Below are 16,180 nucleotides of genomic sequence, written 5' to 3' on the forward strand. Positions count from 1 at the left end.
ACCACCAGCCCTGCCTGTCCTCTTACACCACTGTCACAGGATGGGGCAGGATCTGGGGAGAACCAACTCCTGGGCTAGTGGGGCCAATCCTTCCAGCAGTATTGATACCACAAAGCTCTTTTATGACCTCCAGGCTCACACCCAAGCTGCATCTGGCTCTCTCCTCTTCCCTGTAGTGTTTTACCACCTCACGAGCAATTGCACTGAAACCAAAGGTGCTTTTTGCATCTCAACAGCATTTCACAGCCAGCAGTGGCCAAACGGAGCTGGTACAGGACAGGTACAGGACAGGGCTCCCGGCAGGGGCGTTTCTCAGCGGTATTTGAGTCTCCCATGGCTAAATCCGGCCCTCTCAGGACACAGCAGCGGTGCCTATCTGCGCTTGGCAATGCATAAAGAAAGCGAGCTGCTCTCTGCTGCCCAGGGACACCAGTTTGGGGCAGGGGATCCTCCAGAGCCGGGTGTTGGCTTTGGAGCAGAGCCAAGAGCCCTTAGCGGTGCTGCCCGAGGAGCAGCGTGCAGCGGCTGTGTGTGTGACACGGGGACGTCTCAGCGACACCGCTGGCCACAGGAGCGCGGCTGGTGGCAGCAAGGAGCGGTGCCACCGTCCCCGTGGTGGCGGCCACATCCGAGGCCAGGCAGGGTCCGGCTCAAGGCGTGGCAGGCACATTCAGCATTGCCACTCTCAGCTGTCTCAGCCCCGGGGACGATTAAAAATAAATAATCGCATGATAATTAAATAGGGTCATCTCGGATGGAGTCCCTGGACGGGAGATGTCCCCGGGGTTACACCCACGCTCTGCTGTTGGGTGAAGGGTTGTGAATGGGGCAAATCCTCCATTTCCCCGGTGTTTGCAGCTGGGACACCCCAAATCATGGGCGGTGGTGATGGCAGCCTTGTCCCTGCCCCAGCCCTGCTGCAGGACCGGGAACGTGAGGCTGTGCCAGGAGGGGGACGGATCCACGGGCAGGCAACACCCACAGCCCCAACCCTGCATCTCTGCTTGGAGAGGACACGACAGCCAGGGGCAAAGAGTCCCCGTGCTCTGGCAAACACCCAAAGCAGCAAACAGCCTCCCTCTGACGGCCCGTGCCGTGCCAGACTGGATTTGCCTTCTTTGAGCACACGTGGGCAGCGCTCACGGCACACTCACAGCAGCTGCTCCTGCAGGCGCTGCCCTGAGCCCGCTGCACGGGGACGGATGACAGCAAATTGCACTGCACGGGGCTCTTCTTGAACCCAACTGGCAGCAGGCAGCTGCTCCGGGCCCGGTGTGCCGTGAGTGAGGGTGTGCAGCCCCCGGGGCGGGGATGGAGCAGCACACGGACACCGCGCTCTGCAGCAGCCCCGGAGCCACGGGAAAGGCTCCGCTGATCCCACGGGATGGAAACGGAGAGCGGAGAGTGAGAGAAGAGCTGAAAGCGCAGGGAAGGGATCTCATTTCGCTGGAGAAAGGGAAAGTGCAAGAGGCAGAGCCTGTACCTCTGGGAGAATCGCGTCTACGCAGTAAAAGCTGCACGAGGAGCAAATTCTCATGTTGCCCTCAAGCTTCGGGCAGAGAAGTTGGTGCTGAAGGATGGGGAGGAAGAGCAAAGAAGCAGAGAAAGACTCTAGGAGGTCACCTTGAACATCAGGTCCTTAGCTAGGGACAGGCTGTAACGCCACCGAAATCAGAGGGTTTATTTACTGAGGATGTGGCACAGGGCATTTTACCTTATTTTCCCTCGTTTTCTGGCAAGCACAGACCCAGCCAAGCCACTTAGAAAAATACACTGAAAATAGATCAACTGAACAATTACTGGAAACTTCTGCCTCGCAGACAATTAGCACGGCTTTAATTGCACCAATAACTGTGTGAGGCCAGCAGTGAGAGTTGCTCAGGCAGTTCCAGCTCCTGCAGTGAGCACAGGGAGCTGTGGTACATGTGAGGTGACCACCACAGACCCACTGGCGTGACCACACATGGGCAAGGCACAGACATTTGGTGAGCACCAGGCATCCCAAAAGCTGCAAACAGCCTGTCCCAGAGGTGACAGAGTTCAGGCAATAATGACAAGTCCCTGTCCAGCATGAGCCCCAAGACAGGCTGCACCCCAGGGAGCTGCATCAGACGCTGGCTGAGGCTCCAGAGGTCTGTGCTCCCATTCTGCTTCAGCAACTCTTGTCTGCATCAACACCATCCTGCTACCTGCTTATTTGTGAGAACCCTGGAATTACTGGCCTGGCGCTCCCAGGGCTGTATCTCACATGTTTATTCAGTGTGGGAACACAGGCATGGGTGAAGACTTGGGATGTTTTAGCACCAGCGACCCAAACAGCAGCTACCGGGAACATTTTCCCCATTCTTTTTAAAACAGTGTCGGGACTTGGCCATCAAAGCAACTCTTCCCTCTCTGAAGTCTCACCCAGGGCTGGAAACAGGGATTGCCACCACCCCAAAAGCTCCTGGGACAGCATCAGCCAGAGGCACAAAGCAGAGTGTTGATGGCCTCACATGTTCACATGTGCATCTTGGTGGGGTTCAGATGGTGGGGCAGAGCTTTGATGGCTCCCCCAGCACTGGGACAAGCAGCACAGAGGCACAGATCAGCAGAGGGCTTATACACAGCCCCGGGAGCTGCAGGGACATCCCACAGCACCGCACGGATCCAGAGCTGCACGTGCACCAGTGGTGTGGGATGGGCTCAGCCCTCAGCCTGGCCAGGGCAGTTCCTAGAAATCCCAAGACTTCGCAGCACGCTCCTAAATCTCAGCCCTTACAGATGAGAATTAAACCTGGGAGTCTTTTTCCCTAGTTTCTCGTTATCTCCAAAGGAGCAAAAGTGATGATTTGCCTGAGGGAAAATGAGAGTTTGGCCAAGAGCAGGGACGGAGGGATTTGTTGTTTTCGCCTGTGACTGTGGTCAGGAAATGGTCCTAGAGCTCATTTTTAGCTCCTCCCTCTTGATAACATCTACCATATGCACGCAGTGGAAAAGAAACAGCCTTTGATACAGACACTTTGATTCACCACGTTGGCAGCTATCTCTGCACCCCGGCTTCAACCTGGGACGGACACCAGCAGCAATTCCCTGTCCCTGTTTGACCCCCAGTTAAAAACAGCCTTTCCAGCCTCAACCCGGGATTGACACCAGCATCAGCTCCCTGGCCCCGCTTGACTCCCAGTTAAACCCATTCCAGCCCTGATGGGGGAAGTAACATCCTTCCCACCCATTCCCGCAAGGATTAATTGGCTATTTATGCAGCACTCCAAGGTGATACCGCTGCTGCGGACAGGAACAACGGAGCCGGAAATTAGTAGCTCATTAACACTGGTCTAAAAGTTTTCTTTCTATGTGCCAGAGGACAGCGTTTCACCCATGATGCCCGGGCTGCAGGCAGCTAAAACTCTTAAAACTGCACCGAATGAGGTCTCAAATGCGGCAGGGAATAAGCCTGTGCTACAGCAAACCTGGGAACTAATCGTTTGTTCCCATCTCCAGCTCCTCTGAGCCTGGCTCTAAGGTCAAACCAAGCTTTTATCTTCTTCTGTATTTCAGTATGCTGAGGGGAAAAAAATAATATTAGAGGAATAAATTAGCATGTGAAATGTAATTTAACTAATTAGCTCACTGGAGTGGAAAATATTTGCTAACCACTTTGAAGTCAGACCGAACTCGCACTTATTAGGACATCGCAGAGGAGAAAGGAGGAAGGCAAAGATGGGGAGACCGCCAGGACAGGCTGTGGAGGATGCGAGCGGGAAAATGAGATTTCTCCCGGATTTCTTCTCACCCCGAAAGGCTTCACTCAGTGTCCAGGGCTGGGAGAGCCCCCGGCTGTGCTGCTCTTCCCTGACCTGCCGGACGCTGCAGCGAGGGAGCTTTTCCCATTTTCCCAGTGCTTTCCATCACGACACAACGCTGTCACAGCAGCCTGGCATGCCGTGGGATGCTCAACCGGGGCTGGACCAGCCACCAGGCAGGAGGGATGCGCTGGGAGGGGGCAGCAGCATCCCACAGCCCCGGGACCCCACCGCTCCCTCCCAGCCCCGCGGGCTCGCACTGGCAGCCAGTGGATGTCGCCAATTAAGCTGACAAACAGCGAGCCATAAAGCTCCATCATGTCAGGGAACTGCCTGAGATGCCACAAAAAGCCGTTATATCACTTGCAACAGCCCGCTCATTGATTTCTCCACCTCCCAGGCATAGAAACTGTTGCTCTTTTATTAGCAAAGCTTTGGAAATCCCTCCCCATCATAGTAAAAGAGGCAGCCCGGGCAATTTTGCAACTGCTGTGGCTGAATTATGAAAGGGGGGATTGAAAACCTCACTAAAAGCCATCAAGGGAGGCAGAAAGGAGAGCCTCCTCTGCCTGATATACAGCACCACATTGAGGGTAACCTGGGGGATGTTTCTGTTCCAGCTGGCCATCCACTGAATGTGGGCATGAGCACCTCCAGTGCTCCACTGCCAGCTGCTGAAATGTCCCCCAAAGGAGACCCAGTCCATTGCTGGGGCAGAGCAGTCTCCCTGAAAAACAGGAATAGGAGATCTTGACCCAACAGAGCTGCTGCCCTGGGAGAAGAGACTTGAGGCAGAGGTTCATGTTTTTGTGGGTTGTCCCCAGCCTGGCCTTTGCCTTGCTCCTTTTTGAAGTCAAAGCTTTGCTCCCTGGGAATCCAGCCTGGAAAAGGTCGGTTGTGTGTTCAGTGAATGGATTTGCAGCAGGAGAAAAGCCCATTTTTCAAGCCAGGCCTTCCCACAGGGATGGCCCAGACGCTGTGGACACTGGCAGACAGGATCCTGCAGGAGAGCCCCAGGTACTGCAGGCCCTAAACTTTCCCCAACCCGCCTGTGTCGTCTCCAAGAAGAAAGGAAATTAATGAGCCTGAAATAGAAATTAAAGTCCTGAAATAGAGGGGGAAATGCCAGCAGTGCTCCCTCCCTGCTGCCCACGCAGCCCAGGGAAGAGACGGCAGGAGATGAGCAGGGACCTGCAGGTGGGTGTGAGACACCAAACCCTGCCTGGCTGGGGGAATATTTCAGCTCTGAAAGAGGAGTTTCCTCATCACCCCACAGACAAAAACGCCACTCAGGGTTTCCCTGCTGGCATTTCCCCTCCTGTCTGGGTTCTGCAGCAGCTTCCAGCGATGGGACTCGCTGTGCCCCCACTTTCCAGGAATGGAAATGGGGTACATGAGCATGGAGAGGCAGAGACACTGAGCCACAGAGCATGGAGACCCTGATCCACCTCCTGCTCACGGCTGCTGCCAGACAGTGCTCGCCCATGGGGGTTTCATCCCTCTCTGCCCAGTGCAGGAGAGGCCAGGGGGTGAAAGCACCAGTGAGCCCAGAGCTGGGAGACGTGAGCATGGCTGGGAAATGTGAAAATGGGGATGCTGGAGATCCCAGTGACCCCCCTGGCAGCTCCAGTTTCCACAGGGAAGCCCTAACCTCTCCTGTCCCTCGGGAATGCCCCAGCCATGACCTGAGGTCTGGGGACACCCTGATGTGCCAGTCACCAGCTGCTGGCTCACTGTGACACTGCCAGGACTGGCTGTCACCCAGCAGCCTCCAGAGGGCTCGCAGGAATTGTTAAAAACCCAACCAATCAAATAATAATAATAATAAAAAAGAAATCCAGCAGCAACATATTGCACAGCCCCCTTAAAAATATTTCTGCTAAAAGCCGGGAATATGCTAAGTAAGAAGAAATCCCTGAGTGACCCAGGCCAGGGCATTCCCCGTGGCCGGTCCCAGGCGATGCCCAGACAGGGAGGGAGGCAGGGAAACCTCCACCTGTGTCGGGCAAACCCTGAGGATCCCCCTCGCTGCACCAGGGGCCGCAGGGAAGTCCAGCACCAGACTGCACTGCTGAGCAGGAACGGAGATCTCTTGCCTTAAACCCGGAGAAATCTGCTGCTTAAGAAGCGAGCTGAAGGAGAATAAAGCACTCAGACACCGCTTCACCCGCTTCATCCCCCGCTGCAGCCGCCTCCCACCGCCCGGCTGCCCAGCCTCCTTCCCAGGAATGCTGCAGGAGGCACCTGCGCTGCCCACCCCCGGCACACCCCAGCAGCTCCGCAGTGGCCGTCACAGGTATCCTCATTATCCTCATTAGTGCAGCGACACTGTCGATGCTGGCAAAGCCCCCTCCGGGGTGTTTCTAAAAATAGGAGGCTCCCTGCAAGTCCCCTGTCCCTGCAGGGACACTCAGAATGCTGGCCTGAGGCTCCCCACCCCTGCCGGGATCCAACACACCGCCCTGCAGGAAAGTGCTCCCTTTTGTGCTCTCGTTTCACCTCTTTAAACACACAGATAATGCTGAAGAGAAGGTAACAGAGATTGTGACAGATCAGTCGATGGCCATGGAGAAAATCCAGATTTAAGGTTCCTGCAGTGACACTACACGCCCTGAGCACATAAGGCAAGAGATGGGCTTTCCCTGCTCCAAAAAACCAAAGCAAGTTTTGCCTCAAATATTAACAGCACCTGGATCACACCCAAAACCCTTACACAGGTGGGTTTACACAGGTTCACCACCCACCCGCCCTAAAAAGCATCGCCCCCGATTTTGGGTTCTCCAGTAGCTTTATCCCAGGGTCCTTCATGCACAGGCAGATTCGGGGTGTATTTCTGCGAGGGGCAGAGTTAAGGCGGCGAGAGGAGCCCTCAGCAGGAACCCCCTGACCCACATTGGGAAAGCTCTGCCTCAGTGCTGCAATCCACACCAATTTTTGCATGGTGAAGCAAGCCCTGCAGCTGCAACAGAGCGAGAGGGCAGGACTGAAGCCCAGGGATGGTGACACCAGGCAGGGCAGCCCCCAAGAGCTGCCTCCCGGGTTTTCACACCCACTCCAGGGCAGCAGAGCCAGGACAGGCACAGCAAACACTCCCTTCTGCATCGAGCCACAACACGACTCTTATTCCACACCGAGAGGCTTCCCCTCCCTCCCAAACCCCTCCTTTCGTTTTGGTGCCCTGGATTTGGCAAGCGCCACAGTCTGCCTCCAGACACAGCACTTGGGAGAGGAAACGGTCACATCTGGAGGCGGTGCCAGCTCCTGGCATCGACAACTTTGCCAGAAGTTCCCCAGCCCCGGCTGGTGCCGGGTGGGGTCACAGCACCTCGGTGCCCCTCACACGCCCAGCGCGGCCCCGGGCCCGCGGCTCCCCGAGCCCTGCTCTACTTACATCGTCATCCTGCACGCTCAGGGGGATATCCAACATGCACATCTGCACAGGCTGCACCAGAGCCTTCTGCACGTTGAACAAAGGTTTTGCCTCCATCTTCCCGGGGATGGAGGGGCTGCTCATCCTCCTCCTCCTCTCTTGTCTCTCTCCTCCGCCGCTCCTCTCCCAGGAGCAGGTCCAACCCAGGCGGCGAAACCGATCGGAGATCTCTCTCCGCGGCCGATTTTGTCAGCGCATCTCGCCAACAGCTGCTGCTCCTGCCGCTCCTACGGGGTCTTGTTTCCTCCCTCGCGAATCAAAGAGCGGCGAGGAGCTGCACCGGGAGGCTGAGCGTGCGCGCGTGTGAGCAGCGCGCCCGTGTGCGCGCGTGTGTGTGCGTGTGTGAGCAGCCGCCGCCGCTCCCCAGGCTGGGGAAGCGGCCCTTGGCCAGCCTGCCCCGGCTCCCCTGCCTGCCCCCAGCTTCTCCTTTCTCTCCGGGTCACCTCCGGCTGCCGCTCGGCCCCGCCGGGAGCTCCCCAGCCTCATCGACATGCGTGGCACTCGCCGAGCCCGCGCATTGTCTCGGAGACGCACAACAGGTCCTGCCTGCTGTCGGGTTCTGATTAGGATCAAACCGCGTCTGCAGCACTTACAGCGTTTCCCTCTGGCTGTTGTGACAGGCAAACAGGCAGAGCTGGAAGGATGAGAGGGTGTGAAACAGAGGGAGCACGAATGGTCCGAGCTGGAGCCTCTCCCTTTTCTTCCCGTCTCTTCTCCCATCCCTGTTTTCCATTGTCAGGGGCAGTTTCAGCTCAACGCCTTCCTGTACTCCCAGGGCCACGGTGAGGCTTAAATAATTCACATCCACAGAGTGCTCGGGAGCCTTATGGCACTGAGAATGCAGCATGGCACCGAGAGACCATCAGTGCTGGCGATCACTTCGTTTGTAGGACAATTGTGCTGGGAAAGTTTCGCCCAGGTGAGCATTCCCAGCTGCCTTTCCCACCAGGGAACCCGTGAATCCAAACTGGAGCTCGGCTAAAGGAAGCACGGCACAAAATGGGGTGGTTTGCTGTGAAAAGCGCCCTCCTATAGAATTTTCACCGACAGTAGCAGTGGGGTGGGAGTCTCAACATGGAGCAACTCAGTGTTATCACCTGCAGACACAGATCACACAGGTGTTATTGCTCCCACAAACACCTGAACCTGGAGCCAAGCCCATGAGCCATCACCTTGCCCTCAACTGCTGCAGAGCCCAGCTTGGGACAGGGGTGACCCCCAGGGTGTCTCTTCCCAGCCAGGGCAGCAGGAGAGAAGCAGTTTGGTGGCTTCATCCATTCACACCCAACCAGGAGAGACACTGGGGCCAGCTACATACCCAACAGAGGGTCCAGGGTGAAAATCCCCACTGCCCTTAAACCAACAGGAGTTTATGTCCTCACAGCTGCCCTTCTTGCTGGGCCCAGCAGGGATGCCACAAACAGGACGGACAGACCCTACTCCAGGCATTCTGGGTGGTTTTGTGGGTCACACTTTGAAGCGTCTCTTGCGAGGCAAAGGTCCGGGACTGTGCAGCCTTTTCCCGGCTTTCCCAAAGGCGGCCGCTGCCCGAGGCCACAGAGGCGGCTCGCAGCACGGCCGGGGTGTCGGAGCAGAGCCCAGGAGCCCCGCGGAGCCAGGCATTCCTGCGGCGTTAGGTAAACCGGGCTTGGCCAGCCCCGCTCAGCGCCGAGCCAGAGCCGGGCTGACTCATCCGAGCAGGAGCCAGAGCCAAGAGCCGGCCTTCGAGGGGTCTCACACACACACACACACACACACACACACACGGACCCTCCGTGCCACTCGCAGTCCGGGCTGGGTCCCTGCCCAGCTGGCCGGGGCTGGAGCGGGGTCTGGCCCATGATTCCCAAGGGAAAATGCAAGGATTGAGAAAAGCAGCCCTCACAAGCTGCAGGAATGGGAGCTAATGGGCAAGCCTGGAACAAGACCAAATAGGGATAAACCCATCGTAAATTAAGTTTTAACTGGAAATTAGGCAGATTTTTCATCCACCAGATGGCTGAGATGAGCAGCAGCGAGGACAAGAAGGCAGCACTGCAGCAGCCCCAGGGATGGATTTGCAGCGGAGAAGAGAGGGGAGATCACAGCTGGACAATCCAAAATTTCCAGGGCCATGGCCCAGCTGCTGACTAACAGAATTTTGGCAACTCTTTTCATGGCAGAGATGCAGTGCCACAGCCCTGGAAACCCCTTGGCACAGGCAGCGTCTGCCCTGCTCCTTCATAACTCTTTGGTGACTCAAGGCAAAGTGCATTCCCATGGAGGACTGTCCCACATTCCAGCAGCACCAAACCCTGCCCTCAGCACAGGCAGTGCCCACAGCTCTGGTTCCAGGAAAGGTGATTCAAACCTCGGCTTCAGCCCCAGCTCAGGTTACTCACCTGCCTGCAACAATTGGTCAGCAGAGCTTGGCTTTCCAACAACAAAACTTTCCAGTAACAAGCTGGGCTTGGTCAGCTGAGATTGCAGCTTCCAAATATCCTGAGGAGGACACTGATTTCACACTCAGGTGTCAGAGTCTTCAAGGGCATTCTCAGGAACTCATCATCCTGTTCAGCAGCTAATCTGTACCATGGGGCTGGGAATCTCTGCAGAGGTGGTGTGGAGGTGTAGGAGTCCCATCACCTGCTGGTTCCCCGGTTTCTGGGGCTCCCCTGGACTTCAAGGGCTAGGGACAGGCTCAGAGGTGGTGACACACCTCTGACAGGGGCTCAATCTGCTCTGCTGATCCCCTGCGACCTCCCACCCAGCAGCCATAAAGATGCCAAAAGTGACAATCCTTCTGGAAAAGTCCCAAACCACACAGGCAGGCTGCAAAGGAAAGCAAAGCTCCAAGTTTAGAGTCCCAGGAGGGACACCAGGCAAAGCAGCAGAGGCTGGACAATAGGGGAGATGCCCCAGAGAATCATCTCAAACCAACAGGAACTGGACACGGTGGATTGACGGGACATGGGAGCTGCTGTGCCTGGAATGCTTTGGTCAAAGGTAACCAGGCAGAAGTTGAGGGCATTCACACAGCCCCAGAGATGGTGTGGGGCTTTCTCTTCCTCTCCTGGGGCCAGCTCATGCATGTCCACCCCCCAGCATCCCCAGCCACCAGGGAACAGGACTGTCCCTCAGCAGGAACCCGCAGGGTGGCTTTGAACCCTTTCCCACCGGGAGATTCACACAGAGCAAAGAATCCCCCACATCAAACCAGCCCAGACAGGATGATCCTACGCAGATGTTTAAATGACAGCTTCATCCTCCTGCTCCTCCAGTCTGGCTGACGTGAGTGGAAACCGTGCCACGATCCCAGATCTGCCGGCAACAGGCGCCGAGCACCGAAACCATCCCCGCGCATGGAAAACAGAGGAGCCACTGGCACGGGACTGAGGGGCTGCTGCAGCCCCACAGCAGCGTGGGCCAGCCCTGCCAGGGTGCAGGAGGAATCTCCTCCTGGTGTTGCCTCTGGAGGACAGGGAAGCCCCAGCACGGGCGCTGATGTTTCCCCATCTCATTTCGCACTGGAGCTTTATTGTCGTGGCTCCAGCTGAGCAGATAAAGCCCGTCATGAGACCTCAGCGCTTAGCAACCATTACTGGGAAAATGCTGTTTTCCAGTAAGAGTCTTGGCAGGGACAGAGCAACTGCAGGGCAAATTCATTGCAATTCCTATGCTGGGTGCATCCTGCTCCCAATTGCTCCGCTGCTGCCCCAGGGAGAGGCCGGCTCCTGAACTGGGAGGTGTATCCATGCCTTGAGGTCCAAACAACATCTGGCACCTTCCAAAACCAGCATTTTGAGCACCCCACAACTGAACCTCTACACAGTTAAATGCAGATTTCAGGGACAAACTCGTGCACAGGAGGATTTTAGCACCCAGCATTGCTGCAATGATGTGGACATTTGGGATGCTCCAAAACCAGTGACCAACCTCTCCCATGACGCTGGGCATTCCTGACACCCAGTGACTCACAAAGGCACACCTAAGGAAGACTGACTCCAATGCTTGATGGCAAGCATCAAAGACCTCCACAAAATGAAAGAAATTCCCCAGGAATAACAATGGCGAGTTTGTTTTTCAAAGGAAATTGCAGCTCCATGCCCAAACATCACAGCATCCTGCACCAGAGCGCGGTGCTTGAGAGAAATGACACAAAACCTGCAGGTTTGTTTTCACTGTGTGAGGCTGATAGAAAGGCAAAGGGGAAAGAAAGCAGCATGACGAGTTAATGGCAAATGGAAAATCCCAACAGCTCTTCCCCTTTGACACTTCTCAGTAATAGAAAGAGGAAACCTGGTTTCAAAACCTCAGAAATCCCAAACGAATGGGCATTTCTTTGGAGAAACGTGGCGTTTACAGAAAGCCTGTGGGTAGATTTAGAGAGGCAAACATGGAGATGGAGCCTGGTGGGACATCTAAGAGACCATGAGCAGGCAGAATGCCTATTTCCCAGTGAAAATCAAAATCACCTTGACATCTAAGAGAGATTTCAAACGGGATACACAGAAGCACCCACAACGTGTCTCGTCCCAAACTAGCTGTGGGAATGAATCCCATTGATTTCAATCTGCACCCTTGTTTCCAGGCATTTATTTGGAGAAGCCACTGTCGTTTCCTCCAAGTCACTCCTGAGAGAAGGCACAGCCTGTGCTGCACCTCACCCCTCTGGAAAGCCCCGTCTGGCATTCAGCATCCTGAACAAATTCCCATGCTCCCCAGAATAGATGCCTATGCAAAATTAATTCCCAATCAAGCCCGTGCAAAGCACGAGACGGCCTTTTAATAGGTGCAGAGCAGCAATTACCAGTGTGGAGTGAAAGCCAACAAGCATTAAAGAAAGGTTGGGGGAAAACCAATTAGTTTCCTTGGGATTCCTCCACACAGTTGCCACTTGAGGGATTTCCATTTTCACGCTCCCCTGGGGGCTGAGTTCACCCCGGGAGCTGGCACGTCCCCGTGGGAAGGGGGACACATCCCCACGGCCTCCCCTGCCGCGGTGCCCGGGATGCAGCTGTGCCGGCCCGGTCTCCATGGAGACTGTCACCGCAGCAACGGGGACCTGCCGTGCTCCTGGAGGATGCACAGGGGCCCGGAGCGCCGCTCCCAGCCGGGAGAGGGAACATCGGGTCCCCACACGCCTCCTTCCTGCTTCCCTGCACCGGCAGGGGAAAAGGGATCGTGCAGCCTCGGTCTCTGCCGGAGGTGAGTCCCAGGAGAGCTGGGAATGCCGAGCTGGCACGGTGGGAACGGCGTCGGGAGGGAGCCGTGCTCGGGGCTGTCATGGCAACAGCTGATGGAGGCTCCGGGTGGGCAGAGCTGCTCGAGGAGGGGATTCCTGCCCTTCCACCGCCACAAAACCATTCCAGGAGGGCTCACACACGGGCTGGGCGAGGACGCCGTGTCCCTGGGCACATCGCCATCCCTCCTGTCCCCCCCGTTCCTCCCCACGGCGGCAGGGAAGGAGGAGGACAGCAGCACACAGCTCCTCGCAGTCCGTGGCTGCTCCCAGCATCTCTCCTTGCTTCACCCCGCAATGGTTTCCCAGCAGATTAAAGCCTTCCGATGGCACGTCCCTGGTGTCCCCAGCCCACCTGGAGCACACGGGGAGAGCCAGGCGTGGCTCTCCTGCAGGGAAATCCCTGGCACAGCGCCCACGGCCCTTTGGTGCCTGGATTGCTGCTGTCTGTTCTCCTGCACGACTTTCCAGGCTGGGCACACACAGCCTTTGCGGCTGCCACTGCAGGACCATGTCACAAACTGCCACATGCTGTCCCCTGCAGCTCCAAACCTCAGGAAAAGCCTCATCATTTCCCCAAACAGCTGCCTGGCAGAGGAGCCTGCAGCACTGGGCAGACTGGGGACAGGAATAAGGTCCCAAAGGTCAGCACATCCTGCCCCCTGTAGGGCCAGCTCTGGACACTGACCTTGCAGGGACCAGGTGGGCACAGCACAGGTCACAGCAGGGCTCAGCTGTGCCCACCCCAGCCCTGCACCAGGTGCTTCCCACTGCAAATTCCTTCACTGGAGGAGAGAAAGCTGCCAGAGAGAACGGAGAGCTGAGGGTATTAGCAAGCCACGGCAACCCCCACTGTCACCAATCACGATTTTTCCACGGGGATTTATTCCAGCTGCCAGCAGGCCAGAGCAGCAGCCGTGTGTGGCAGGACCAGGCTGGCAGCAGGGCCAGGACATCTCTCTGGGCACACATCTGCAGGCAGCCAGAGCTGGTGCCCAGCTCAGCACAGTCTGGAGCGTTCCCCAGAGATGGGGCAGCCACTATTTCACCCACTTGGCCGAGCCCCCAGCGCTGGGCTGGGCTGTTCCCTTCAGCACATTTTCCAGGGCTTAGCTGGAGCTTAAACAAACCCAAAGGAGGAGGTTCCAGTCTCCCCAGCCCTGGAGCTCGCTCTCATCGTGCTGTTTAACAGAGCCCCAGCTCCTCACACGTGCTTTAACCCACATTACCCGTGGCCAAGGGGTTATCTGCAGATCCACACCGCTGCTCCCTGCCAGACAGCAAAGCCCGGGCTCCTGAGATAAGAGACACAGCTCTGGCAGCCTGCAGATCCAGCCCCACACCCTGAGCCAAAGGCTCTCCCAGTCCTCCCTCTTCACGCCTGTTCTGCAGCCTCCAGGGGCTAAAGAAGTCTCCACCACGTGCATTCTCCTCTTTAACGGCCAAGGGAATGGGAATCACTTTTTGCACAGCCAGATTCCTGAAGCAGGTTGATTTTTCTGGAAGTTTCCCTCAGGGCTCCCGTTCAGCTGCTCCTCAGCCTGGGGCAGACAGGGAGAGACATTCCAGCCTGGAATCCCCTGCGGGAGGGCAGGGACAAGGCAGGGTGGGGCTGAGCACACCCCGAGGCTCTCAGCTCTGGTGGTGACAGTCCAAAGAGCACAGAAACCCTTCCCTGATCTCCTGGGGGCTGTGGGCAGACCTGGGCTTTTCCAGGGAGGATGCTGCCTGTTGGGGACAGCAGCTGTGAGCTGCCTTTGCATTACAGGAATTCATGAGCCCATCCTGCTGGCTCCAGATGTTTGGTGAGAACAGGGAGGAAGGCAAAGCCCCCCAGGTATTGCAGAGCAGCGCCTGCTCTCAGCTTTCAGGACAAACCATCATTTTTGACTGGAGAAAGGGAAAATTTTGGGGTTCTGTGCAGCAGCCCAGCAGCAGACACAGGAGCTGAGGGACATCCAGCCCTTTGGGACAGCCAGGGCAGCACCACGGGGCTGTATCAGAACCCTGACTGTCTGTGGGACGCCAGGCCCTGCTCCAGCTGGGATCTCTGCAGCTGGTGACACACACGGCCCACAGGAGCTGGTTGAGAGCAGCCTCTGCATTTCAGAGAATCACAGACCACCCCTGACTGGAAGGGACCCATAAGGATCACCAAATCAGGCTCCTGGTCCTGCACAGACAGCCCAACAACCCCACCCTGTGCATCTCTGAGTGGTGTCCAAACCCTCCTGGAGCTCTGGCAGCCTCGGCACCGTGCCCATTCCCTGGGGAAGAACCCTTTCCTAATTCCAACCTAAACCTCCCCTGACACAGCTCCAGCCATCCCCTCGGGTGCTGTCACTGCTCACCAGAGCTGCCCCTGGACTGTCCCTCATGAGGAAAGTGCAGACCTCCAAGTCTCCCCCATCCTCTTTTCTCCAGCCAAAAAGCCAAGTCACCTCACCCACTCCTCTTATGGCCCCACTAGACCCTTTACCGTTTTCTCTGGACACTTTCCAATAGCTTTACATCCTTTTTCTCCTGATTTCCAGGAGGCCCCAGCAGCGTGGGGAGCAGCAGGGCAGGGGCAGCACGTCCCCCCCTTGAGCAGCCCTGGCCACACACCCGGGCTGTGGCTGTGCTGCAAATCGGATGAGCCTCATTCCCAGGGGCCCACCATTGATTTCCGTTGCCTGACGACAGGAAAGCTTTATAATCCTATTAACTAAACACCCTTTCAAGCAGCACTGGGGAGAGTGCAAAGGGGACTTGTATAAGCAGTCACAGCCACGCCGTGCAGCACCCAGCCCCAATAAATGCTGGGCAAATGCCCCAAAAGCAGCACTGTGACACCCATAGGAGGGGTCAGTGGTGGCCAGCACAGGGAAAATTTGGATCCCACCACGAAACACAAGCTCTGGCTGCAGGTCACTGAGCCAGGAGACTTCACACAGGGACATGGTGCCCACACAGGCAAATTCCCAGCAGCTGGCCCCTGAAATACTGACAAATATCGCTGCAGCTGGTCCCACTTAGGGGGGTTTGACAGCAAAAGATACACAGCTCGGGCCAAAATATATAAACGTTCCGTGGGAGAATGGGAATTTCCTTGCTGCTTTCTAAGGAGAAAGGATACATTTCATCGTGTTTGTAAAACGTTTGAAGAATGCAGCCCTCCCCTCCAGTTAGCATCGGCAGCCAGAGCGGAGGAAAAGCCATAAATCGAGCAGGCAGGGGATGTAAAATCGCAGTTTCCGAGGCAGTCCCGGGTACCCAGAGCCATGCCTGGGAGAAGCCCCCAGGCTCTGCTGAGCTCCAGGGAAAGGCTGGAGGGGACAGGGATGGAGCAGCCGCGGGTCCTGCGGCCGCACCTTCCTCCGGGTGCCACACTGGGGGCTGCGGCACCTCGCAGGGCTGGGCTGTGCTGGGCTGTGCTGGGCTGTGCTGGGCTGTGCTGGGCTGTGCTGGGCTGGACAGGGCTGTGCTGGGCTGGGCTGGGCTGGTCTGGGCTGTGCTGGGCTGGGCTGTGCTGGGCTGTGCTGGGCTGGGCTGGGCTGTGCTGGGCTGTGCTGGGCTGTGCTGGGCTGGGCTGGGCTGGGCTGTACTGGGCAGGGCTGGGCTGGGCTGGGCTGGGCTGGGCTGGGCTGGGCTGGGCTGGGCAGGGCTGGGCTGGGCTGGGCTGGGCTGGGCTGGGCTGGGCTGGGCTGGGCTGGGCTGTGCTGGGCTGGGCTGGGCCGGGCTGGGCTGTGCTGGGCTGTACTG

At 57.2% G+C, this 16,180-nt stretch overlaps 1 protein-coding gene across 3 annotated transcripts in view; it reads right to left on the reverse strand.

Annotated features, from left to right (window-relative positions):
* The window catches only part of RALGDS (ral guanine nucleotide dissociation stimulator), a 56,607-nt gene that overhangs the window by 33,807 nt on the left and 6,620 nt on the right, over positions 1–16,180 (reverse strand). Inside the window, exon 1 of one of the 3 annotated variants that reach the window (XM_066332824.1) lies at positions 7,177–7,402. The exons of the other annotated variants lie outside the window; for them this stretch is intronic. Within the exon in view, the coding sequence (XP_066188921.1) occupies positions 7,177–7,299 (123 nt within the window). The 5' untranslated portion in view covers positions 7,300–7,402. Of the gene's footprint in view, positions 1–7,176; positions 7,403–16,180 lie in introns of those variants that run through there. 3 annotated transcript variants of the gene reach the window in all.

This window comes from Sylvia atricapilla, chromosome 19 (assembly GCF_009819655.1).
Source record: "Sylvia atricapilla isolate bSylAtr1 chromosome 19, bSylAtr1.pri, whole genome shotgun sequence".
Lineage (NCBI taxonomy): Eukaryota > Metazoa > Chordata > Aves > Passeriformes > Sylviidae > Sylvia > Sylvia atricapilla.